The 26,826-nt window shown below is 44.3% G+C and overlaps 1 protein-coding gene across 5 annotated transcripts in view; it reads right to left on the bottom strand.

Moving 5' to 3' along the window:
* Nucleotides 1–1,810: 1,810 nt before the first annotated feature.
* RALGAPB (Ral GTPase activating protein non-catalytic beta subunit) overlaps nucleotides 1,811–26,826 on the bottom strand; it is a 64,156-nt gene continuing 39,140 nt past the window's right edge. For all 5 annotated transcript variants that reach the window (XM_029965294.1, XM_029965295.1, XM_029965296.1 and 2 more), the window contains 13 exons: nucleotides 24,662–24,813; nucleotides 22,856–23,043; nucleotides 20,620–20,726; nucleotides 18,887–19,039; nucleotides 18,044–18,253; nucleotides 17,145–17,303; nucleotides 15,018–15,186; nucleotides 12,352–12,474; nucleotides 11,475–11,611; nucleotides 10,603–10,711; nucleotides 8,113–8,191; nucleotides 7,546–7,694; nucleotides 1,811–5,896 (listed from right to left, as the gene is read on the bottom strand). In XM_029965294.1, the coding sequence (XP_029821154.1) occupies nucleotides 5,703–5,896; nucleotides 7,546–7,694; nucleotides 8,113–8,191; nucleotides 10,603–10,711; nucleotides 11,475–11,611; nucleotides 12,352–12,474; nucleotides 15,018–15,186; nucleotides 17,145–17,303; nucleotides 18,044–18,253; nucleotides 18,887–19,039; nucleotides 20,620–20,726; nucleotides 22,856–23,043; nucleotides 24,662–24,813 (1,929 nt within the window). In that variant the 3' untranslated portion in view covers nucleotides 1,811–5,702. The remainder of the gene's footprint in view (nucleotides 5,897–7,545; nucleotides 7,695–8,112; nucleotides 8,192–10,602; nucleotides 10,712–11,474; nucleotides 11,612–12,351; nucleotides 12,475–15,017; nucleotides 15,187–17,144; nucleotides 17,304–18,043; nucleotides 18,254–18,886; nucleotides 19,040–20,619; nucleotides 20,727–22,855; nucleotides 23,044–24,661; nucleotides 24,814–26,826) is intronic.

Below are 26,826 nucleotides of genomic sequence, written 5' to 3'. Positions count from 1 at the left end.
CCAATCCACGGCCCTTAAGTGGGATTTCCATTCTCCTGAAACAGCTGAGCAGTGACTGATCCCTCCCCAACATCCCTCCTCCCAAGGACCCCAGACCAGAAGGTGCCCTCAGCCCCCTGCCCAGCCCCTGGTCCTGCTGGGAGCTCTCCCAAGGCCACCCTGGGGCTGCCACACAGGATGGTCTGAGCATCTGCAGGTGCCACCCCACTCCCACAGCAGGGTTCAGGGGTTGCTGTGACCCTGGGTCAGGCTCCAAAGCTCTGGGTGTCCCCACACCCGGCACAGCTCTGGAAGGGGGAATGTACCTAATGCTCAGCCTGTCAGGTCTGTCAATAAAACTAGGGAAAGGAGAGGGAGGCTGGCACCAGCTCGGGGTGACTAGCACTGGGGCAGGATGAGTCCATGGCACCCAAATGCAGCATGTGGCAGGAGGGATCTGGGCCACTTGGGATCCTGCCACCAGACTGCCTGCACTTCATTTTGCCAGGGACAAAGAGCCTGTCCATTTTGGGCTGAAAACTTGTGTTAGGAGAACTGCAGCAAAGGAAAGTTCTTTCCTTTGCCTGGAGGAGGAGCAGACATCAACTGCAGACCTGTGCCCTGCACGGGCTCAGGCATGGCCAGAACCTGCACTCAGCAAAATGAAAGCTGTGGAAAGGCCACTGGAAGAGCAACATGCAGAAGCCCCCAGTGAGTAAGAAGCCTGAACGAGTGGGCAGGACACAGGGCAGGAACAGCCAAGGGTCCCCAGCCCCTGGGAGAGGCTGGGCTGCTCCGCTGGGGCCTTTCGCTTCCTTTGTAGGGAAGAAGAAAACATCGGGCTCCAACACCTGCCCCAGAATACCCTTCCTGCCCCTGGCCATGCACTGTGGGATGGTGAAGGAAGATATTTAACTATTTAATGCTCACTTGTGTGATTCTTCAGAGATCAGTGTGGGACCTGCCCTAACCTTCCCTGAAGCATCGTGGTGAGGAGCTCGGGCAGGTGGCACCAGCTGAAGTTACCAAAGATGGAGCCAGCAGGAAAACAGATGTTCACATATCCCGGCTCAAGGTTTCTGGAACAGTCAGTTCAGTGTTTTTGTTCCAGCCCTCAGGTACATCGAGGAGGGGGCAGCTTTTGGGAAAGGCACCAGAGCTGCTGTAAAGGTGAAATCACAGGGACACTGCAGGGCCCCTGCCAGGGAACCAGCACTGCAGCACAGATACACAGGCAGGATCCTCCTCCTCCCCTCCCTAGGGAGCCCAGAGAGGTCCCCGGGGATCTGGCTGGATGCCACTGACAAACCCACTCTCTACCCCAGGCCTCCTGAAGCCATCCCAGTTCCCCAGGGCTCGCTGGGCACATCGCCCTCTCTCACTGCTGCCCAGCTCCTCTCCAAATGCAAACCTGGGAAGTCACAGCCCTTCTCCCCCATCTGCCTGGACAGCAGGCAGAACTCCATGCCACACCTGAAGCATGTGGCTTTATCCCAGCAGCCTCCCTGCCCTGCTGGCAGGTGCCTGGAGCAGCTGTGCCATGGGGGGCCCACACCCGAGATGGGAAGCAGACATGGAGTGACCAGAGATCACTGGCATTGCAGGAACACCCATCTCCCTTCAACAGCTGTTTTTCCACATTGTCATTCCCCATGCTGTTGAGATGCCATGTGATTTCCCTCTCTAGAAGCCAGTGTGCTGTTCTCAGAGCTACTGTGGTGGAGAGGGTGTGCAATTCTGCTGCCTCTGTCTGCTACTGCCCCGGGAAACAACTCTGGAGAATTTCAACCAAAGCTTTGAAAATATTAAAAACTGACTAGTGCAAAGTTACTAGATAAGAATCTTTAAAATTTATTGGACTAATTGTGTTACATTCAATATTTGATGTGTTTCTCCTGGACAAAGAATTGGCATAAATACAAACAAGCCTTTGTGTGCCTTCCCTAAACAAATAAGAGATAAAGTACTAGAGACAAGGGAACATAGTTCACATCTTCATATTTACATTTTGCCTTTACTTTACAACTTAGCGCCAGGAATATTTACAGAAAAATACAATAAGAACAAAAAGTTCATGTCTTGGCAACATACAGGTATTCATATAAATTGTCTATGATTGAAGCACATGATATCTGGCATCCTCACTTCTAATTGCTCCTGCTAAACCCATGGGGAAAAGGGCTGTGTTCGCCTTCAGAGACATCACTCAATCACACAATCATGAAATAGCATAAAATTTGTCTGTGAGGCTGAAATTTAGTTCTCTCCTCTTCCTGGGCATTCAGAACCCCGTGGAAGGAAACACTGTGACCTATGGAGAACCCAGCACACACAGCCCAGGGGCAGCCAGGGCTGCTCCTCCCTATGGCCTTGCACACACTGCTACCCCCAGACACCCGAACTTCTACAGGCACTGTCCTCCCCTTCTCCTGCCTGCTGTAAGGTTCTAATGCCTTTTTAAAATTAGCTTTAAAAGAAATGCTTTTCTTTAAAAGAATCTCTATTAAGGTACTAAAATTTCTATAATTCCAACACTCTGTAACAAGGTGATGGTGGTCACCCTTCCTGCTCTGTTAAAACAGAATTATGACCCCAAACTGAAAGGTTTGATGAAAAGAGAGTCTCAGTTTAGTTCTTGTGGAACACTTGCAGCTCAGTGCCACCTACACGCAGGTCAGTGAGGGGGTCAGTGCTTGTCACCTCTGCTGGACAGGGACACTGACCCAGACCACTCAAGCATCAAATCAAAACCCCCCGGCAGCAGTTTGTGATGTAAAAAACCCCTCTGGATTCTTGTCTAACTCTTGCAAATGCCATGGAAATAAACACCATTTGCTCTGACACTTTAAGGGAAAAACTCTCAAGGCTGTACTCTGGACTAGCTGAAGCCATTAGTTTGGCCAGACTTCAACAGGAGCTGGATATAATTCCCAAATTGGTGGTATGCATTTTGTTATGAAGCCTGAGAGCTACACACACACAGGAGAAGGAGGGACAGTCCCTGCAGGCACCCTCCAGTGGCACAGCTCTACCCAGGGTGCCCACTGCTGCCACCAGCATCCAAACCCTGGGGAAAGGCAGTGCATTTCTGCATCACAATGTTTTTATACTGCACTGGTCCTGTCCTGAAGGCTCACCTTTCCAGAGAGTGAATCCACCACCTACAGCCATGCCCCCTGCCAGCTCGTGACCTGCTCACCAGCTGGTTCTACAGCTCATCTGACACAGGGTCTAAACGCCCGTCCCCCAGCACTGGAGCAGCCAAAACGTGCCCAAGTTCCCCTCTTTCCAGAGCTCTGCCAAGTCCCATTGCTCTCATGGCTGTTCCTGCTCCCATGGGTGCCAACCCCATGCCTCAGATGAACATGGAAACAGACTGAAGACGACCCTCCAGCCAAGCACAGGCCTTTTTTAAAAAGTAAATCTTCAGGCAATCCAGCTGGCAATCTTGGCCTTGCCAGAACCCACGGAGGGTTTCCCCAGATGCCCATCCCTGCCTTCCTGGGTGCAGTCTGACAGCAGCTCGTGGTGCAGCTCAGTGCTGCACCCAGCCTGTGTAACACTGCTGCAGGATGGGGGTTGCTGGTATGCTACTGATGTGCAGACATGGGGTTGCTCAGGATGTTTATTGGTTACACATGCATCGCTCATGCCTCTTAAACCAGCAGACTAAAGTGTGTTTGGCCATTAACTGGATCCAATAGGTACATACACAGTGTGGGTAAATTTAGTGTCCGTGCATTAAATTGCTGCTGGCAGGAGTTTGGCAGAGGAATGAGGCTGTCCAAGATTCCCTGCACATCTTGGCCAATGCACCCAAATGCTGCCTTAGGGCTCCTCCTGCCATGTGCCACGTGGGCAGCACGGAGTGTGCTTCCTGCTGCAGGAGTTTTCTTCGGGTGGCTTCATTTTTTCACTATTGATTCATCTGGATCAAATTACAGAGCTCCTGAGTTAAGAAGTCAGTGCACTTGTCCCTTTCAACAAGCACACGTTGCCCAAAATCTGCTTGGTTGATAACCTGAAAGTCCTTTCACATGTATTTTTAGGGGCCTGTGTTTCCATGATCTCTTTGTGAAAAACCACATGGAAAGCTGGGAGCAAGGTCTGTCCTTGGCAGCTAATGAAACAATTAAGACTGCTTCAGGTCAGAACTGTTGCAAAAAGTAACTCTGAAATATCAAAATTCAGTGCCTGACAGGTATCACTGCAATGCACAGCATGGCTAATAAAAACCACTTTTGAAATAACATGAGGAGTTCCCCAAATTCCTGCTCACAGTCATCCTCTTCCATTACCTGGTGCTGGAAGGGTAAGGACCTTTGCTGCTGCCAGTGACCAGAGGCTGCACCTCCCCAGGAGTGCCAGCCATGACCCATTGCTGCAACACCAGCTGGGATGTGCTGGGAGACAGAGGGTGCTCCCAAGGCTGCCAGCGCCCACGGCACCTCTGAGATTCCCAGTGTCACACCCAGAGCTGCAAACACCTTTTCCCAGCACATCCTTCGAGTCCTGAACACGTCAAATCCACAGGCTGAAAACAAAAACTCCTGACCTAGGTGGAAGGGAAGCACTGCTGCCAAGTGTGAGACCGTACAGGAGACTTAAAACAATCTGAAGTTATAACTCCAAAGGTGCTTTCATGGAATTGCAGTTAATGGGGAAAAAGAAGAACTCTTGAATTTTCTTTTCAAGTTGTTTTAGTCTGTTTAACAGGAGCTTCTGAAAAGTGTTGTAGAAGCTGCGAAAACTGCTCATGCTATAAATAACAAGGAGGAGGCAGCCCTGGAATCTCAGATTTCAATCCAATGGAAGGAAGGCAAGTGATGTTTATACTTTTTATGGAAATGGTGAGTAGGTGATACAGACACTTCAAAATAAATTAAGTAGTTGCATAAAAAAAAATTTAAAAAAATAAAAATCAAGCTACTGAAATTAAATGTGACATTTTGCAACAGACCTGAAAGTCATAACCTTGCTTTTATATAACCAAAAGCTTCTATCCAGTAACAAATCCTGTTGGAAAGTCAGTTAATTTCAAGTGATGGTTGTTGTCAGCAGGACAAATCTCATGCAGATGGACTCACTCCCAGCCCTGGAGGGAATGGCCACACACAGCATCTGGGCTTTGGATTTCAGGGCCTGGTGTTTCCAAGCAATCTTCCTCTTCTTGCTTTTGGTACACAAATGGATTACAAGCAGTGAAGGATCTTCTGTTGAGTGCTGAAGGGGGACTGAACACGTCTTCGAAGTTCTTGCAGGGATAGTTAATGCTCTGAAACAGATTTCTCCCCCAAGGAGAGATCCTGCTCCCTTCCCCTTGGACATGTGGGTGCAGCGAGGTGTTTGATGGCAGGTTTGTTTGTATTCTGTTTTCCATCCTCATATGCAGAGATGGTTTTACTTTGATTGTTTTCCCCTCAGAGTGAGACACATACAGTTCCTAATTAGTCTGGAATGGATGACTAGGTGAAGAGATTATGTTGCTAGCATCCAGGAAGACTGGAATTCAGTAATCTTTTGAGGGTAGGTGAATTAAGTCAATATCCCAACTGCAATGTTTTGGATTCATTTCTCATTCCTCCCACATGGTATCTGCTGACTTGTGCTAGAACATGATTTCCTGAATTCCAGAGGGCTGAGGAAATTTGTTGTTGTTATTTAACTGTTTTCATTAGTGTAGCCACCAAGCTCTGATCTAATTGTCCTGGAAGGATAGTGACCTAGGGGTTGCAGTTCTTGAGCCCAACCTCCTGGAAAAGTGAGGTATAAAACTCCGGCTCCAGCTGCCTGTTCCGGTATTTATTGACAATATCTGCTATTTTCTGTTTTCGGCGGACATGGGGGGGGTTGTAGGAATCACTTTCCAGCCTCTTTCTCCGACAAATATTTATTACTGTCTGCCTCACTAAAAAACCTGAAAAAGAAACAACATTTGAATCAAGTTTAAATTCAAGCCTGTGCCCCTTTGCTGGCTTCCCAGCTAAAGACAATTTTGGGGTCTGTCCCATCTAAACCCAGGGGAGATGTTCAGCACCACCAAGTCAAGGACTTTTCTCCATGAGCAAGTGATAACAGACAGCCATGGTCCCTAGGCCTGCAAGGACATTCACTGGGAAAAAGGAGGGAAGGGACTCGCTCTGTAGTACCCAAAACTGGCTGGAGGAGGAGAAGGATTTCTCAGCTTTGCCAGAGGCAAGCAGCTGTCTGCAACAGCACCCTTGGGACAAGAGGGCAAAGAATCCAGGGCAGCCAATATAAGAGTGGCAGTGCCACAGCCCTGACCACACCACAGGGGGACATCGGAGCTTGGGGGGCCCGAGGTCACACCAGGTAATGCCAGGGGAGCCCTGAGAGTGAAACAAGTGCCTGTCAGTACTTTTCTCCAGTAGAAATTGCAGTCTCTCACTTGGAAAGGGGATGAGAAAAGACCTGCTGGGTTGTGGCTGGCACTGGTTTCTCTTCCCCTCACTGCCTTGCCACTGCTTTCACCTCTCTGTAACTCACACTGCTGGATGTGGAGGAAGAAGGAGGTGGGGAACAGAAGCAGTAGCATTTGGCCAAAACTGGCAGTGAACTTTATCTTATTTTATATTGAAATGAAATTCATATGTCTCTAAGGAAGTAAGTGTCCCTTACCCCCTTTGCTGTTTCACAAGCTCTTCCTTACAGGCAGAAACAGTCTTCCTTATTTAGAGGACTTAATTCCTGACTGCATACAAACCACAGCTGCTGAACTCAGAGACAACAAATTTCACTATATTAACAGTCCTGATGCAGCTGAAAAACAAACCCAACTCTAGGAAAACACACCTGATTCTTTTTCAGTAAAAGCCACTGTCATCAGCTGAATTTATAAATGTTATTTAGGGCTCAGTCTAGCTTTAATTTCCCCAGTGCTGAATTAAGCATGCAAACCCCAGAACCTGAAAGTCATCTCCTACAAAGCAGTTTTATGGGCAGGTACAGGTATTCTAATGCCCATTAGTTCATTTTGCTCTGTCCCATGAACTGCTCTCACTGGGTGAGACTTCCAGTTGCTGAAGCTAAGTAGCACCAATACCAAGATAGATCCATGAATCCACCCAGGAATAGAGGAAGAGGCAGTGGACACACACCCTGTTAACACATGCCTGCACGGTATTTTTACTGAACACATTAGAAAATCTTCAGCTGCTGTGGTTTTAACCCCTACCTGGCTTCTGAACCAGAAGGAACACACAGCATGCCAGCACAGCCAAAAATTCAGCAGTACCCTCTGGCACACCTTGGTTCTCCATGCAAACGTTAGGGTCACATTTGGGATCTCTCCTATGTAAGGAAGAGGCCCCACTCCAATCTCCAGCCCAGCTCCTCTCTCCTGCTGTGCTGGCAGCCAAGCACTGCCCTCCTGCTCCCTCTGCTGTTCCTGCTCCTGCCGCTGCTGCAAAACCATGGCTTTTGTTTGTTCTGCCATGCCCAACACTTTTTCCAAGGAAAGATTCCAGACCACGTATTTTGCAGATATATTATGATTAAAAAGAAATAAAATAAAAACATGAGCCTTCCTAAAACCCTTTAGCTTACCAAGAGCTCTCCTGCTGACTATCATTCCATCCACCAGTGGGATAACCATGTTGAATTTCCCAGTTGCTCCTTGCAGTTTTATCCTGAATAAGCCAGTGTTTAAAGGATGGATGAAGATCACAGGAACTTCCTTCTCAGGAGTGGTAGATCTTAAGAGAAAAACCATTACTGTTAAATCAGTTTTACAGCACTGTTGCAATTAATCTATAGAAGAAAAATGTCCACTTCAAGTGTTAAAGTTAAAAAATGCCTCATGGCTAAGGCAGCAGGATCCTGGGGTATGCTCTGGACCTTAGGAGGGCTCCATCAGTTGTACTGTGCCTATGATCTCCTGTCTCCATAGGCTGGAGAGCCCTGCAGCCTGGGCACAATCACTACACAGCACTAACCACCTCACCAGGGAGTGAATCAGGAGGGAGGCTCATCACAGACTCAGATAAAACAACACATTTTCTGTTCCCTAATTTATGTTTTATCTACAGTGATATGAAAAGCTCTTTCATGTTTTCTACCAAAAAAGGTCCACTGAGGAATCAAGAAAAATAATGAAAATAAGAGCAGTCTTACCTCAGGGAAGTGCTACTATTGGCTGTGGTTTCCACACCAGTGCTTGTCTCAGACACCAGATCAGGGAGGGGGAAGTTTTCTGTAAGAAGAGCATGCACCAAATAAAGTTTATCTACTCCAGTTTTTGATTTTTTTTGTGTGCGTGCAGGGAAAAATTATTTATCATCAGTCAAATCCACACAGCCCTCAAGCATTTATACCATGGATGTTCTTACATGGTAGTGTCTTTAAGTTTAAGCATTCATTGGAGTGTACAGACACACCTCAGCCACCTGCACTCAACAGAGGAGGTCCCAGATCCTCCATTCTCTCAAAGGTCAAAATCCCTAGAGGAACTTTGAAAGCAGGAATGAGATGAACTACTTCAATTACAAAAAGAGCTTTCAAATTATTATTCACAGTATCTCCACCCATCCACAAGCAATCAGCCTCAAGAACAGCGCTAAGAATGTCAAACAATGCCACTGCTCACACCTACAGTTCCCTTGAGCCCTGCTCCCACAAACACAGTATCCTTCCTCAAATCCAAGCTCCCCAGATCCCCACCATAACCTACAACTCTGCTGCCATGCACTTGGTAACAAGGACTGGATAATGAAGGTGCAGGAGGAGGAAGTAAGAACCTGAATGCCTGGAAGGGGATTTGGCGCTTCCTTGTTGGGGTGACAGATGTTGAGGGTCATTCACAAAAGTCCAGTCTGGGCAGCAGGACAGTGCTTCGACAGAAAGAGTCTAAGGTCCAAACCCAGATTTTGCCATGAGAGCTGGGTACTCAACAGCTGGAGCAAGAGAGGGAGAGCATGGGGAGCCATGGAAACACTCTGAGACAGAGCAAGAGGGAGGGCAGGCAGTTGGCACTGGAGCGATACCCTTGACTAAAAAGTGACAGCTTTTCCACTGTCCAGACTCTAAGATATGCAAGAAGCATAAGGCAAAAGCCAAGAACATAAGGAGCATATGGCAAAGCCCCTGGGCTAGGAGCCACTTCCAAGAGCTCCCCCTCCCCCCATCCAACTGCCACGCTTACTGAGGCTCACAAACTCATTTCTTCAGCTCCAGGCCCAGAACTCTGGGAGATTCCTACGGCTGCTGAAAGAAGCAGCCAAGCAGAAACATGCCTGTGTGGCACAGTTGCTGCCTCTGCAGTGAGTTGGCTTTAGCTGCCATCCAAGAAGGAAGTGGGTCAGGGACACCAGTTTGGAAACTGAAGTGGGCGAGGGACTCCTGAAGATAAAAGGAACACCCTCTGGGCCCACGGCCGGATAAGGAAATGATGCTGCAGAACCTGCTGTCTCTCCTGATCCCAGTAAGGCTCTGAGGGATGTACTGTGGACAAGGTGGTCTTCCTGACAATTTACATCTACACTTCACAGGAAGCTTCCTCTTGATCGCTCCCACTCTCTTGTTGGCTTTACTCTGGAAGGAGCTAAGGGCTTAATTAAGGTCCACCCTTACTGCCAGACTGAGAACCAGGATTAGAAATCAAAGACTGTAAAGCATTGGTTACTGGCCTGCGTTGCAGGCACTGCTAAGCTGGGCCAGTGCAGAGAGACTCTCGCACAGCGCTGAGGCCAGGCCGTGGCTTGGAACCAGCACACAAAAAGCTCTTGGGGATGAAGGACTCCTCAAACCTAGAGCCAGCTGCCCACCATGGCCACACCACGGCTCTAACAGGATGAGCAAAGCTGGGTCTCTGCCAGACCAGCCACTACCCAGAGTAAGAGAGGAACCACCAAACTAAGAAACATGAAGTTGCAGCAGGAGCAGGACCCTGCCTGAGCAACAGAGCAGGAAGGGAACTGGGATGCACAGCATGGGACAGGCACCTTGAGTGCAGAACAAACAAGCCCTCTCCTGAGAGAGAACATGGAGAGTTTCAAAGGTACCACCAAACCAAGGAGGGTGATGATCCCTTCAGCACAGAAGCAGCAGGTGTCAGAAGCCATTTTTGTTAAAGGAAACCACATTCACCCTGAGGAGACAGCAACTGAGGGGAACTCAAAAGAAGGGAGGCACACTGCATTGTGTGCTGAGCTTAAGAAGGTTCATGACAGCATTTCACAGGTACTGCCAGAGCTAAAGGGAACTTCAGACCTACATATGCTACTGATTCATCTACACCCCATGGATTGCCATTCAAATATCAGAAAAATGATTCAGAATCTTAGAAGTGTTGTTACAGACATTAATAAGGATTTATTTTTATTGTGAGGGTGGTGAGGCCCTGGTAAAGGTTGGTCAGAGACGCTGTGGCTGCCCCAACCCTGGAAATGTCCAAGGCCAGGTTGGATGGGGCTTGGAGCAACCCCATCTAGTGGAAGGTGTCCCTGAGCACGGCAGGGGGCTTGTACTAAATGACCTTTAAAGGTCCCTTCCAACCCAAACCAGTCTGTGGTTTCATGATCTAGCATTTGATAAAAGAAGGGAACAGTTTTTTCTCTGGTTTCTGCTCTGTTGTTACCTCAGTGAACAGTAAGAACTTGTACGCACCGATATCATCGTAACGTTCCACCCAGACCACATACACTTTGGTTTCAGGTCCCATCGGTGGAATGGTCCGGCCCTGAGGCATCCTCTTGGATCTGGAAGTAGGACTGAGCTGTTTTGAACACAAGGGTAACATTTACAAACATCATGAGTCCCGTAATGCAGCCAACGAGTATTTCCCAGCTGCTCCCCAGTCATGCACATCTCAGCCAGGTACAAGTTCTACCAGCTCTGGAGTGAGGGCAGCTGTGCTGGAACTACCTGCTGCAATCTGGGTCTCCACACTACTTATATTCAACCCAAATTAATACATTCAATCTTGCATCAATTTAAAATTTTTCTTAATGTTCTCAAAGACCTTAAATCAGTCCTAAATATACATTTGGAAGTGAATTCTAAACAGGTAATCAACAATTGAGAATCCTTTGCTTATAGATACAGCAGTTCATGTTTTTCTGCTTTGTTACGGTACAAAAGCAACTTCACATCTGGTACTTCAGACACAACTGACACACTGTTTTAAACTGGCAGGTAGGAAAAGTGTTCACATCTATCCATCCTCAGTTTCCAAGCATGGATTTGCATCTTAATTACTCTGTAACTACTGCATATACTTTTTCCTGCACGCATTTCAGGATGCAGAGTATTGCTACTTAGTATGCCTAAGTTTTATATTTGTAATGTAGTCTCACAATCTCCTACTGTAGGTGCAAATTCTGGCAGGACCAAAGCAGACAAAGATTAATGGTAAGGAACAAGTTCTACATCCCAGGAAACCAAATCATATACTATGAAAAATCCTGCAGCATTGCCAGTGTGCTTCTTGAGAGAAAAAGAAAAATAATAGCCATTTTTCAATGCAAGTTTTGCCTTACCCGCTGGGAGGGATTAAGATTGTCTGTATGGTTGGGGAAGAGTTCAAGTGTCAGAGGCTGCTGCTTCAATATTCCTGGCAGCAGATCCATGTTGGAGTCACTTTCTTGGTCAGAGACACTGCTTTCCAGTGAGTCAGCTGTAGGTCAGAAGAAAGAAGGTGGGTTTTGTCTACTCTTCTGCCAAAAAAACTTTACTGTCATCATGTGTACAATTTTGAAACTAAAAAATGTTGTAAGGCTTTTGAAACGAAATATACATAGATGTATGGCCAAGCCACCATAGCACCCATAAGCAGGAAGAGGAGTCAGGAGACAACAACTGCCAATTATTCCAGAAACAGACTGCAATTAAAGCATCCCCTATGGATTCACCAGTGTCCCAGCAATTTTCTGCAGAATACAGTCTCCTCCTTCATATGTCTACAACCCTTTTATTCCAGGTAACTTTTGCACATCAGTTTTAGTGTCTCAAGGATGCCATGAAACCTGTTGCTTCCCTACCTAGCAGTGGTGCACATGCTCCTCCATGTGCTGCAGGAGCACATCACTGACAGGAAAAGGGAAAAAAACCCACACATCACCAGTTACTGGTGAACCACAGGTCCACTGTAACACACCCACATAACAGCAAAACTGCTGTGCACCCCTGGGCATCTACTGCTCATCTCACACTGAGAAAGAGGGGCTCAGAACAGATGCCACCTCAGGAAGGAGTCTTAAGGACTAGGATGCTGTAATTTAAATGTCCATAGCTTTCTGACAAGAGTCTTGCTAAACACACTACTAGGTAGCTTATTAAGGTTTTGCTTCTGAAAAAGCTCTCTAACAAAAAATGTTGGTTTCATTTTTGTGAAGAGCATGTACAGAGAAATCTTACTCAGGGACTCCACTGGTGACGGGACAACAAAGGCGATTTCTGTCAGAGCATCTGCATAGTACAGCACCTTCTTCTGCCCGTTGAAGATACTTGCCCCAACATCTTCTGAGATAATTAGATCATCTAAAATGGACAGAAAAGGACAGTTTGGTCAGAAGGAAGTGCAAGGTGCAATCAATGAGAAAAAATCATGCAAATCTCATTTTAAAATTAAAGGATTTCACAGTCACATCTCATGGCTAACCACTCTTCTCAGATAAATGTTTTCGCTTTTTTGAAGGAAAAGGCATTTTGGGTTGGGAATGGCTTTATGTTGAACACATTTCCAATGTACTGGATTCCTTATTTCCTAGTATTCTAGTAAGCACATCTACTACAAGAATATACCTACTATCTATTTCTGAGCATTCCCTCTAGCAGGATCATTCAGTTAGTCATTCCATTCCCAAAGGATTCCAACATTTATAACTCCAATCTGATACTATTCTAGAATTCAAACCAGTTTCTACAGACTCTCCTCAGTATTTTCTCTGTCAAGAAACTAAGATCTGCCTACAATCCACGCAAGGAGGCTCCTCATTCTGACCTCCTACTGATTCTTTTGTCACAGCTGGCCAATAGAGGTCTTCAAATACAGAAAGAACCTCACTCCCCTCTTTTCCTTCCCCATGTCACCTCCAGAAAGACTAGCAAGGACTTTGAAATGAATTACTTCTCTGTTCCAGTTTACAGAAGGGTTCCTGGGATAGCTGCCTCAGCAAAGCCAGTGGAGCAGTGAAATTCAGCACGCTGACAGAGAAGTGGCCAGAGCCACAGCAAAGACTCCAAGCCATGCTTCACCATCAGGGAAATGTTCCCACATCTCCAGCGCACAGCTCCCAGGGAACAGCACCACAACCCAAACCCAACTGTTTAAGAACTTCTTTGCTTTTGGAGGTGTGCAGGGAAACATGTCCAAGAAATTATTTTAATCACAACTCGCTGCAAGCTATTCTAGAATCACAGAATCATGTAGGTTGGAGAAGATCTCCAAGATCATCAAGTCCAACTGTCAACTCACCACTGCCAAGCCCACCTCTAACCCATGTCCCCAAGGGCCACATCCACAGGCTTTCAAATCCCTGCAGGAATGGTTATTCCACTACTGTCCTGGGCACCTGGACAACCCTTCACAACTTGAGGACATTTCCTCTCGTCCTGTCACTTGTTACCTGGGAGAAGATACTGAACCTGACCTGGCTCCCCCCTCCTGTCACAGAGTTGCAGAGTCAGAAGGTGCCCCCTGAGCCTCTTTTTCTCCAGCTGAGCCCCCCCAGCTCCCTCAGCCATTCCTCATCAGACTTGTGCTCCCACTCTTCCTCAGCAGAACCAGATCAGTAGTAACCTGCCCTCTCTCTCTTCTATTTCTGAATGCCTTTTGGGTTCCTTCTTCCCCCTGTTAGTTGAATTAATTCAGCTATTTGGTGGTCTGTGATCCCATTCAAATGGCTGAAAAAAATCCAAGTTAAAAAACCCACATCAAACCAGGTCCCCCACTAATTCAGGGCACTGCCTTCTGCACAGTCATACTGACAAATCCACTGCCAAGGGAGTGGAGAGGGCTCTGCCTCTTAGGAAAGCACATTCTGACCCTGGCCTTACTGCAAAATTAAACCCAGACCTGGTAATTCTGTCACCCATTCTAACTTGCTCAGAGAAAGCCATGCCTGTTCTCTAACCTCTCCCCAGTGTTTCTGGCCTTTGATGGTTTGCATTTTATTCCATAACTGAAGGGACAAGCCTTCAGCTGGTGAAGGGCATTCCTAAGGCACAGTGACAGGACAGCAGAGCAAGTGCTGCTTAAGCACCTGCAGCTGTAACAGTGTCACATCTGATGCAAACATAAGGTCAAGGACAATGAAGGAGCTGGGACCAGCCTGTTCCCTGCTTTTGGGTGGCCCACAGCAGAGGCTGCAGCTTTGGAGGTCACCAAGAGCAGGCCTGGTCCTCAGAGCAGTGACACTGAAACCAACTCAGACACTACCAATTCCTGGGGAATCTGATCAAGTTGTCCAAGGGAGAAACTAACCCAATTCACAGTTTCCCACCCTGGGACAGCAACTCACTGGCCTGAGGATCATTTTGAGTGACAGAATGGGGAGAGGGTGGTACATGACAAGCCCAGGGGAGGAGCTGCTCTAGTGGAAAACAGCAGAGCCAATGAAGCAGGACAGAGGAGCTGTATGTGGGCTCCAACTTCTGGGACCTATAAACAGCAGCTTGTTTTCATTCCTTCCTACCAAGCACAACTACAGGGCTAACTTATGAGTCAATATCCCATTTTAATCTCCTTACAGAACACTGAATCACACAGTATTTCAAGCCTATTTGCCAGTGCGCAGCACAATGTGCAACCGATTTCACCTGAATACTGGTTTGGGATAATATAATAAAGACTCATCAACTCTGCTAAAAGTATAGCTTGGAGGTATTTCTTGCTGAGACTATTTCCTCCCAACAACATACAGACATTTACACATTTCTTTCTAGCAAACATCAGCATTTATCAAAAAACCAAAAAAAAATGCCAGTGCTCGGACAGGTATACAGGAGAAAGAAATTTTAAATTGTCTTCTAAAGGAGCCTAAACATTTTAATTTAGTATTATAGCACTTACTACATCTTACCTTGTTCAGGTCCCTCTTCATCACTGTTGCAGCTGTTGATTGACCAGCTTGTTGAGACATGACCAGTCCACCCAGGGTGCTTCCCGACGTCAACGGACCAGCCAAGAGACAATAAGAACTCCAGGAAGTGGGGCTGAACAATTCTGGAAGACTCCATGTTCTTCAGGATCTGAAACAACCAGCAGCAACCATGTTGGTAGAGGAGCAGGAAACAAGTCTCCTCCTCCATAGTTTTTTAATTAACATTTTTTGTCACCAACACGGTTTTGCCCAAATACAGCTACAGAACAAGCCTGGAACCCCAGACTTTCTACATGGACACTACTCCCTGCTGCCCAGCATCCTCCCATCCTGCTTGGCCATGTCCTATTCAATCAACTTGACTTTCTGCTAGCATTTTCAAAGCCTGTAAAACAGTGAATCAAACTGCTGGAAATGGTAATTTTGAGAGTCAGCCACTCATCAGGAACAAAATACAGAGCATTCAGTGCAGAATCTGCCTTAGTACCAAAGTTAACACAAGGGTTTTCTGGACAATTTTCACTATTAAACTGAGGTGAAATTAGCAGAGATAAGTATTTTCCTCACTACTCACCTGTACATGACATACAGTAATTTAGAGGGCAGGCATCACAGCACATTAAATTATGAAACATTTTCCAAAATAATTTTCAGCAGGACTGAGTGTGCGCTTTAATCAAACATCGCACTGTCCTGTTCACTTTAATCCTACTTCTGACAGAGATCTGGGATGTTTCCACATCTGATGGCAATTTTTATCTCATTATGACCAAGTGAGAGTTGAGCCCTTCACCAAACAGCACACAGGGACATGGGTGATTTCTGATTTGGGTACCAGAACCACTGGGGTTGGTGGAACAGACAATGCATCCATCCTTTCCAGGCCATGCAGGAATTTGTGCTGGGTCAGGAGCATCAATGATTTTGGTTTGTGCAGGGGCAGAACACCAGGATACAGGCCCCAGCAAAGAAGAAACTGCAGGGATGGGCAGTGGAAGAAAAGCTTCCAGGCTGGAGGCTCCATGTAGCCTACATGGTCCTGACACCCCATCCCAGTGCCTCGTACAGAGTTCAGCAGTGACCACACACAGTGCACTGAAATATCATTATTAACCCTCATTACTGAGCACATTGAAGTCATAGCTGTGCATCAGAACAAGACAGGATAAGTGTGGTTTAGAAGACATAAGAGCTCCACAAGAGCATATAAACAAACATTCTGCCAGCTCAGCAAGAGCATATCTCAGCTCAAAGGTAAACCTAGTGTATCTTGCTTCACAGTTGACTTAGCAGATGAAAACACTTAGTTTTCAGTGAAAACACTGAACTACAGTTCAGTGGCTACTCTGAACTTCAGTTTGAACAATCACAAACAGCATGATCCTGGTTTCAGGAAATGAATTGTGTCCCACACAGAAGCAGAAGGTGCTTCAGTGTTCTGTCCACTGTGCATCCACAGTGACACAAGGAGTTGACATCATGCTTCTACTCTTTACTAGGAGAATTATGAATGGAATGAGAAGGTACTAGAGAAACACTTCCCTAATGAGCCCATAAACCCTCTTAGGAAGTTTATAGGTCACAAAGAAATCACAGTCAAGATTTGCACAAATTAACCTGATTAACCTAATTTCCTTTGAATCTAAATAGTATAATGTAAGGACTTACAAAGCAATAATACTTCCCTACTTGCAGAAAGTTTTTCATTCCTTTAACATGTGTTTAACATTAGAATGAAACCAACTACCTTGACATTGCACATTGCTGGAACAAACTGCAACCTTTCCTGCAAGCTGAGCCAACAAAGCTGAAATGCTTTTCTGATCTGAATCTTTGAACTCTACAAATAAGGACAATAAGGACAGAACAGATAATAAAAATACTATTAATATTTTCATTTAATATTTTTAAAAAAAATATATATAAGTGTTACAATAATCCTAAATGTGAGCAACGTACTTCAACCTACAGATGAAGAGAGTATGCAGTGACTTGTAGCTCACACTGGTTCTGGCACTCCACTCTAATCACCAGCAGTGATGCTTTACTCACTTGAAAATTACTAGAAACAAGACAATATAGACTAGCTGGCATGCTTTCACTTACCTCCTGGCTCGTTTTCTGGCCTGCCTTCATGTAGAAAATGAAAACAGTATCAAAAGGACGACAAGGTAGTAAATCCAAGTAGCCAAGGTCATCAAAAAACCCAGGAAGAGCAGAGTCAAGTGCAATCAGGTGAGGAGGTAGACGACTGTTAGCAGGTTCCTGTCCAATAGACAAGAGTTCATCAGCTTAAAAAAAAAAATCTTTCTTAACTGAAAGGTCTTTGCGGCTGGAATAGCAATCCATTAAAATATAAAAAGACCATTTCCCTTTTCTAAGAGCAAAATAATACACAAATTTCTGATGCAATATAATCCTGTTACTGTAAATGAGTAACAGCAAGCATGACAGGTTGACAATTTGTTGCATTCTACTCTCATTAAATAAAAACGGTACTTTGCCAGTGAAACAGCCATCAGATTCTGCTCGGGAAGAGCACACAACAAAAGCAGCAGATGCTTTCAAAACATCACAGCTATGCACATAGTCACATGTGCAATTTCATATTAACCTAAATACCAATAATATGGAAAATATTGAGCAATTTCAGACATCATTTTTGCAAATGCTCAATCATCTACTTTTGTTGACAGCTTTCTGGAAGGAAAAGCAAATTTCAAACTAAAATAGAATTTCAAACTAAAAGAATTTCAAACTAAGAATATGGATCATCTCTATAAATTCTTATTTCAGCTTTAAAAAGCAACCTCTACATCCATTATGTACCCCCAAGTGTTTATGTAGGACTAAACCGCTTCAGCACAACCACCTCTGCAGCAGAACTTCCACAGCAGTCACGTTCAGAAAATCTTCAAAAATCACTCCAAAACCTAACTCAAGCTGTGGGAATGATTTCAAGTGTGAATGTGATGGCTTATGCACCCACTGCACACAAAGATCACCTTCAATGCCTCTAGTGAGAGGAACCCAAAGTGAGAGAGGAAGAGGCGCGCGGTCTGGAACTCCTGTGCCGGCGGCGGGGGCTTGCACTCCGTGATGGGATCAGGAAAGCTCTTCTTCCGCCACTCCTCCTCGCTTTTCTGATCTATGGAAGTCTCAAAGACAATCTGCTGGGCCATGCCATTCCTCAGCTTTTCATGTCGCTCTTCGAGCTAGAAAACATTGTGTGAACTGCTGATTTCACCAAAACCACCAAGAGCAACAGAGAAAACAGTTCCAGCCCTTAGGAAAGCTCTAAGTCACAGGTACAGCAGCAACTGCAACGCACCGCCAGGACGGTTACTAAAACACTATCAGCAAGACCTTGCAACATTACAAAGTGAACATCTGAACATCATGTTTGCACAAGAGAGCTGTTGTAAATATCCACGGTGGGCTATGGCCTCTGTTCTGGTGAACAGAAACTCAAACACATTAGACTCTGTGAAACTTTAAAATATTTGAGACATGCACTCCCTTTTTCCCCGCTAAGAGGTCCCAAAAAAGCTCCCCCTTTCCATTTCTCTAGAAGAAGCAACAAAACGCAAGTCATTGCTTCCCACAATACCAAGGTATTAGGATCAGCATTAAAACATGTTGAGCAGTGCCTCCCAAAAACCACATCCAAAGCATTGTCATTTTCCTGGAGAAGTGCACAGATTTCATTAATTTGCAGAGGTTATTATTCCATTAATATGAAATTAGACAAGCTAAAGAGTAAAACTACTTACAGCAAGACATTAGTCCATGACTCATGAACAGTCAAAAACCCCAAGAAGAAAATCAAGTCAGAGACAGTTACTTACTTCCTCATTCACAATCTCATGTAAATCAGGAATACTCAAGTCAGCTTTCACAAATGGAATCTTGTCCACTTCTTCAGGAAAAGGGCGGTGTTTCACACTGTATTTCAATCCAACATCATTTTTAGGAGCTGGTCGAGGTTCTGGTACAAATGTCTGACGAAAAAAGATTGTTTTTACATTCCAGGTATTGTATCACTAGACAATACTTTATTATAGCAGATGAAAAACATTCCCTCTCCCTTCCCCACCAGAACTACACTAATCCATTAGTGAACCGATCATTAAAAAAAAAAAACATTAAGTACTTTAAGCTAATAGACCTGTATTAAAATGTGACTGAATTTTAAAAAGAGACACAATTCTGCCCATTTTGGAACCTATGAACCCTGCTTACTGTCTAACCTCTAAGCAGTTGCAAATCCCAATAAAAATGGCAAGCTTACATGGCAACATCTTATTTTCAGCCCATTCTAAGTGTACTGAGTGAAAGCTGGCAAGTGTTTGAGAAGCTCCATTTCAACCCTCCTGACTGATGATCACAAAAAGCCAAGGCCTCGAGGAGAGCAGCAATGCTGTGGGTCAGGAGGGAAATGCACTGCCAGAATATCTGAAGGGCTTACATCATGGATCACGGTGTAATTCTGACATGGCTACTACATTATGTTCTATACTGCCAGTACGTAGTTCCAAACTTCAAGTTACCAAGGAGAGTAACAAAAGATCTAGGTGCAGGTTTACAGGTTTACAGGTGCATAAGGTCCAAGCAAGCAAGACCCTTCATTGCATCTTGAGTGCTGTTTCATACATTTATTTACTACCAATTACATTTCAAAAGGGCAAAACTATTAATATTAAAGTTATAGAATGCCTTCAAGTTGGAAAAGTAAGGAGCTCAGCAGTGAAGTCATGGCCTGTCCTTTGGTGTAAGAGGTAGCACACTTGGACTGACACTTATTTAGCCACGAGGCTCAGCTCCAGTGACAGCACAGCTCCAAACACATCCCAGAGGGTCTTCCCAAAGGTTGCTTCATGTGGACATTCCAGCTGAGACTGACAAACACGCTTTTCAGCTACATCATTATTGCCTTTATTTTACCAAGGGTCATGTGAAGAATTTAAAGATTTGGAGAAATTCATAGACAGAAATTTTCATAACAGGAGTACATGCTCCACTAGACAACTGCAGTAAGGAACTTTAGTGTAAAATGAGACTGGGGTATTTCTCCTCCACTGTTCCTCTCCGGACCTGTTCCAGAGTTCATCTGAATAATTTTTTTCACAGCAGGTTTACAGCCATCTTTGCATCAGCAGGCTCTGTAGCTTAAAGAGCTGTTCTCTCTGCAGCACCACATTCCATGCCTCCAGACTTCGCTCCCTGTGCTGCAAGGGCTTTGCCTGACACCTGAAAACCAGCACCAACACTCATGCCTACACACTAAATACACTGTGCCTTACCCACCACTTCAGAAGATGCTTTCAGAAAAAAAAAAAAAAAAGAGAATGCCCCCTCCCCCTAAGCAAGTCTAGAAGGCAACAGCACTTTCACAGCCTGCAGTTAATACTAATCACGAGTGGTAAAGAGTCACCAGAGATGTGGCACATTACCTACAGCTAAAGGCCCCGTAGCTCAGCCTTAATGTATAATCACCAGCTCTGGGGGGCTGTCTCACATTAGTGGAATTTCTGCTGAACATCTCTAAGTTAAAGATTTCTTTACGGGCTTTGATAGAGACCTTTTGATTTGCTTTAGCTCCTCTTGGTAAAAGACACAGTTGCTGGGCCCATGCAAATCTTCCAGATGTCCCACGGATCAAAACCGTGACAGAGGGGAAAGAGTCATCTGCAAAGCACATGGGTTAAGAGAATAATACATCATATGTTGTAAACAGTTCACTGTGTAATCATTTAACAAGAGAGAAATGCAGGCATGATGGCAGAGGTTTTGTTTTCAAGGTTAACTCCTCCCTGACCCTGAAGACAATTCCCAGTGAGAAGCAAGCAAACCCCCTCTCTGCAGCAACTGCTATTCCACTTTGTGGTCTGTTCAGGAGTTGCCAGCTCAGTTTCACGATTAAAAGTAACTTTCACCCAAATTCACCCATATCACAGTTTCTCTCCAAATTATCTCCAGGAAACTGAAGAAGATTGTCCAGTCACTGCCTATTCAGGTGAGACAACAACCCTACGGACACAGATTCCAGGATGCTTCCATGACCTTCTGCAAAGGTCCCTCACAAACAGCAGCAGTAAGAACAGGGGAAGGACAAGAGACAACGGTCAAAGACTGGGGAAGATTCTGACTCCACACCATTGAAAAGTTTTCACAAGAAATAGGGACATAGAGAAGTTGTCCTCACAGGTTTGCAAGACCTACTGGGACAACATCAGGTTGCATCACCCTGGTCCAAATTCAATGCTGGCCTTTAGTTAGAGCAGGAGGTCAGACTGCAGAGTCCTGAGGTGCCTTTCTACTGGCACAATGATGATTTTAATATTGCAGAGACTTCAGTCCTCCTTTGAGATCTAAAAGGCCACTGATAATAGACACCTTAGATGAGGGATCATCATAGTTCTACAGTTTTTCTTTGTAAAGGTATTTGCATTTATCTTTTGTGCACATAAACCACACACTGGCACCATCAGGTAACTAGCAGATTTTTGTTCCTTCCCCAGTATTTCAGGGGAAGTACAGAGTGCAGCATAGCTACACAAACACACACAGAGACCACCAAAACCAACTCCCCACAATCATTCACTTCAGTGATCTGCCTCAGAAGTGACCTGACATACTCATTCATTATTGCAATTAATCTTGTAATTCAAAGGGGATTTGTTAGCAAGTTATGCACAGCAAGAAAAGGTAATCTAATTTGTGATTCTGATAGCTTTACAGGATTCCTGAGTAATGCACTTAGCAGAGGCAGAGTGAGGATGAGAATTGCTTAGCCATTCTAGCATGCTCTAATCCATTCCAGCCAGGAGCAACACTTGCTCCAACACAGACTGGGGGTGGATGTGTGGCAATAGCTCCCAGCATCAGAGCCTCCTGCAAGATCTGTTTAATGATTTTCAATGAGGTCAGAGCACTCTGGACCACAATTCAAAATAACTTCTCTGAGCCAGTTCATCCAGTTCTGTGAGATCTCTGTTCTCAAGACTAGTATCCAGGCCCCATCGTGCCCATAGATGAGGAAAATATAGCAGATCTAACATAGGTTGAACTGAGGTGGCATGTAAGAGAATTTTTATCTGTTCTGTTAGGTAATGCCATGACACATGAAGACTTGCAGAGGGATCAGTTATTCAGTTCAAAGTGTCATTTAATTTAATACCAGACTTTTGTAATATAAATTCTCGGTGGTCAAAATCTATGAGGCTGAAACAAAGCTAAGATTCAGCTGTGAAAGCCAACACTCTGTGACAAATCTCCTTTACAGGAGGTGTCATAGGCAGAACAGGATGGACATGGGAAAGTTATAACAGCTTCTAAGCACTTAAAAACCATCTGAGTTGAAAGCACCCACAGAAATATGCAGTAATAGGAGGTCTAAAGCAAGCAACAGCATAAAGGAGACACATCACCATGTGCTGAGCACTTACACCCATCAAATCTCCTATACTCTTTACATTTTCATTGTTTTATGAATAAGAATGTTTCAAACTATAATGCTCTTGCCTTTGTCCATCACCCATAATTTCAGTGGTATTCAGCAGCAAGTATCCAATCTAACTGGGTGAAACACCTTGACAACTGCATGAACCATTTGGGTGGGCTTATGCATGTTTGACTATTAGTGGCATTACAGTTACTCCCACCACTTTATGCCAGAGCACCTCTGCTCAGTGTGCACACCCACAACACGTAAGTCCCTGAAACATGGGAGGGACACTTGAAGAAGTACCTTTGTTTTGCAGCTCTATACAAGAGTTTCAACCAGAGGAAGAAGGAAATGGGGAGTCTGAACTTACTCTGTTCATTCCCTAGAGGCTGCTCCAACATGGCCAGGATGACACTGTTATCCAAAACGAAGTAACGGAAGCTGTGCTTGTTTATGGTGGGGAGACGGGAATATTTAATCAACGTGGCTTCATTCACCAAGCTGCACGGAGAAGCAGGACCACTGGGAGAAGGAAAGGCTCCAAGTAACTGCATAATGCTGCAAGTGGGAAACAAGTTGAGGGTTATGACAGATTAAGACAATGAACTGTTCCCCCAAGAAAAAACCTGCACTCATATTCTTCATCTGTATCTTAATCTAGCAGCTACTCTATCAGGGCACACCTGCCCTCACCCATCAGCCTGTTTTAAAGTAATCAGTAACTTCAGAAAAACATACATGAAAACCTACAAAGAAGGATACTCTGCCTACAGAACGAGTTTCTTTATAACCTGGGTTATAAATATATTAAGACTTGATTTAATGCATGAAAATCTGTACCCTTCCACAGCTTTGTTTATGTTCATTCTTAAAAGATTACTTCTCCAATCATCCATACTTTAGCCCTCTCATATCAGATATGGTAGTGCATTAGTTATGATTGCCTTTGCTTTCTTCAAGTACAGATAACAGTAATATAAAACTCTTTAAGGGATTAAGACCCTAAAACATCCAGGATCACACAAGCATGACAACCACAGATGGCAACCTTCCCTGGAAGAAAGCCTCCAGGTGTGCCTACCTCCTTGGAGGCATAGCCTTGGGAGGCTTCTAGAACCATCAGTTTAAATCATCTGAAGTTGTACAGGATCTACCTAACAGTACCTAAACTCAAAATTTCTATGGCAGGAACCACTAATGAGAGTTGTCCAGTGTCACACTGAAGATCATATGATCTAAGTCAGGACTTTATTCTTAACACCAGCACCAAGACGAAAAGTAAGTTTATTAAAATCCTCCCCACATGCTTTTCCACTTTACTCTGAAAATAGATAGTTTCCTCTCCCTAAATGAAAAGAAACGCTTTTAGGCAACAGTAAAGGTTTGTCTACAAGTTCCAAAGAGCAGTAGCCTTTCCTTTGAAACTACACAGTTGTTTTTACTAACAGCAACATTTATAACAGTTGGATTGCAAACCAATGCAAAATGGAAAGCAGCTATCACCTTTTGCAAAACATATTTATCCTCCCCGTCCTCAATCTGTCCTGTCTACCATCATGCTGTTCAGCCCATAACACAGTGCTTTCCAACTTCTCTGGAGCAAATCCCAATTTTCCTCTCTGTGCTTCCCCTCCCCAACCCACACATTATCTGTTACTGCATTTCCAGCAGAACCTCTCAAATATATTAAGCAAGCCCAATGCTGTGGGCAGGAAGCCATCCCATCCTGCTCCAGCTACATCTGCTGCATGTGCCATTCCCTGCTATCACACACAGTGTCTCTCAGCTCCCAGTCAGGGAGGGGACAGTGTGTGTTGTCAGGTTGAGAAGAAGAGGCAATGGAAAGACAGGATCACTAGGTCAAGTGGAAGAGAGAGGGAATTGCTGTCTGCAGAGAGGCCTCTGCAGGAAGGTCTAGGTTTTGGTGTACAAGGAAGAGAGCAGGCAGGAGGGGAAAACAGTGATCACAGGGATCTCTTTTCTGTTAATACCTGGAGTGGGAGGGGGGACAGATTTAAGGCAGTGTCCTGCCCAAAGAGCAAAGCAAGGGAGCTTCTGCCTAACCTCTCAAATGCTCTTGTTACATCAGAGATCACCAGCTGGGAACTCCTAATTAAACACCCTCAGTCGAGGCAACACTGAACATTAAAGGTACTCTGGCAAATTAATTACATACCACGTTAGTGTAGCTTCAGCAGCATCCTTTACTCTCATGGATGCGGGGTTTGGTTCCTTATCTCCTTTGTACTTGACCTCCTGTTCACTGTTTTTGGATTTACTCCCTGAAATGCCCAGCTCCACAATCTCCAGTACCTCTTTCAAACAATCCTAGAACACAAGAGGAACCACCTTAAAGCAGAAGCACTCTGAGACCACAGGGAAACAGTGATATTTCATTAAGTAAAATAAAGCACTGCTGGTAATATAGAAATAAAGGCAGAAGATTATTCCAACACTTAGAGAAAGATCACATTTGCTACAGAATCGGTATTTTCTCCATCTATAGATAAATACTTATGTTTGCACGCTAATGGTAAAAAGTGTTTTGATGAATAAATACACACAGTATATTCCATTACATATGTACCAAATTGCCAAGAGGACTATTATGAATGCAACTGAAAAATGTAAACATATTTAAAGAGAATAATGCATTTCTGGGACTCTCTGCAGAACTTTTAAGTTCTAAGTACATTAAGAATCAACTCATCTGGCAAATTGCAAGAAATCCTTTTCTAAATCTTTCAATTGCCAACAGCTTTCATTAGTAAAATATATCACGGTATCTAATTCATCAAGAGAAGAATAAGAATAGTCTAAAAGTACACTGTAAAAGTTTCAACAAATCTATCACAGGAGAGGCCAGCACTCAGTAGAACCACAGGTATGACTTACAAGTGCCGTACTTAAAAAAATCATCTGCTGAAAATATTTGGATTGCTACAACAAAGGTTCAGATCTCATGGTCTGAGCTACAGAATAACAAGGCAAGCACGCTACTGAATAAATAAGTGACTAAAATTGAATACAAGTGGTCAGTTTGTACCACCGCAGACCAGACAGGGTTCTCTGTCTTGGCCTCTGTCCTTCCTTATATTCATCACTGATATAGAATAAGAGGCGAAGATGAAAAATAAGAGTTTTCTGACAGAGTAAAATTAACCAGCACTGAGCTGCAAAGACTGGTCGTGAAGAGTTGCAGCAGAGTTTACAGTTTTGGCTGGCAATCCAGCAGGTGAAATTCAAAGCAAGTATAAGGGGAGGCACCTGGAAAGCTGCATTTCTAATATGTGCAAATGCAGGGAAAGGTCCCCGCCTGACTATCGTGACTCAGGAATGAGCTACTCTGTCCAGTTCATAACACACACAGTATATAACACCATCTCCTGATACTGCCAACTGAAATAAAAAAAGATCCTAATGAAATGGAATAAGGCAACTGATTAAACCCATGCTGTGCCACATCCAGGGAATTAAACCCATCCTGCCCCAGTCACCTACTGCCATGCCAGTACTCCCAAGCATATGTATAAAGCATCTTTATTTAAAGTCCTGCTTGTGGGTTTTCAGTTCTCATTTTTTAAAAATACATATATTTTTATATGTTATAGAATATATAAACAAAATATGATTCCCATATCACTGCAAGGAGAAAAAAAAGAAATAATGTTCTATCTAAAACTACATCAAAATATTACATTATACATAAAAATCCATAATCTATAAAAATACAGAAAGATCATTGAGTTGGCTCTGAAAGGAGACCAACAATAAAAATATGCACATAAATTTTTATTTTTTTAAGCAGCAGGGCAGAAGGCAATTAGAAACATCACGCTCTCATCATCATGCTCTTCTCCAGCTTCCCAAGCAAATTCCATCTTAGATTGAGCTATGCTTTGCTCAGTTTCTAGAAAACTGATTTCTTGGTGAAACAAACTCTGATTATCAAAATACCAGAGGAATTCTGTTAAGTCTAGAAGATGCTTTAGTCATGTAAGAGTTGAGAAATGAGAAGAGTCATGGCTGCCTGCAGCAGGTAGCTATATGTACCCCATTCAATTCCACATTTCTCTTTTTGTTTTCTGTTTTTTTCCAGGTTTCTTCTCTCTTCTTCCAGTTTCACAAGGCAAGAAGAAAGATTGACATATTTTTAGAACTATAAAGGTAATTTTGAAGCCAAAAACATTATTGGAGAATAAAGAGCGGGAGTTGAAGTTCAGTTTGCAAAAAAAACAGTTTTGAAATTCCTAAAAAAACCCCCACTATTTTAAAGTATATTTTTAAAGTATATTTTTAAAACATATATCTTTTTTAAAGTATATTTTTAAAACATATATC

Source organism: Manacus vitellinus, unplaced genomic scaffold, assembly GCF_001715985.3.
Source record: "Manacus vitellinus isolate BGI_N305 unplaced genomic scaffold, ASM171598v3 scaffold_97_pilon, whole genome shotgun sequence".
Taxonomy (NCBI): Eukaryota; Metazoa; Chordata; class Aves; order Passeriformes; family Pipridae; genus Manacus; species Manacus vitellinus.
The sequence above is the reverse complement of the archived record's forward strand: the minus strand, read 5'-3'. Positions and strand labels throughout refer to the sequence as shown.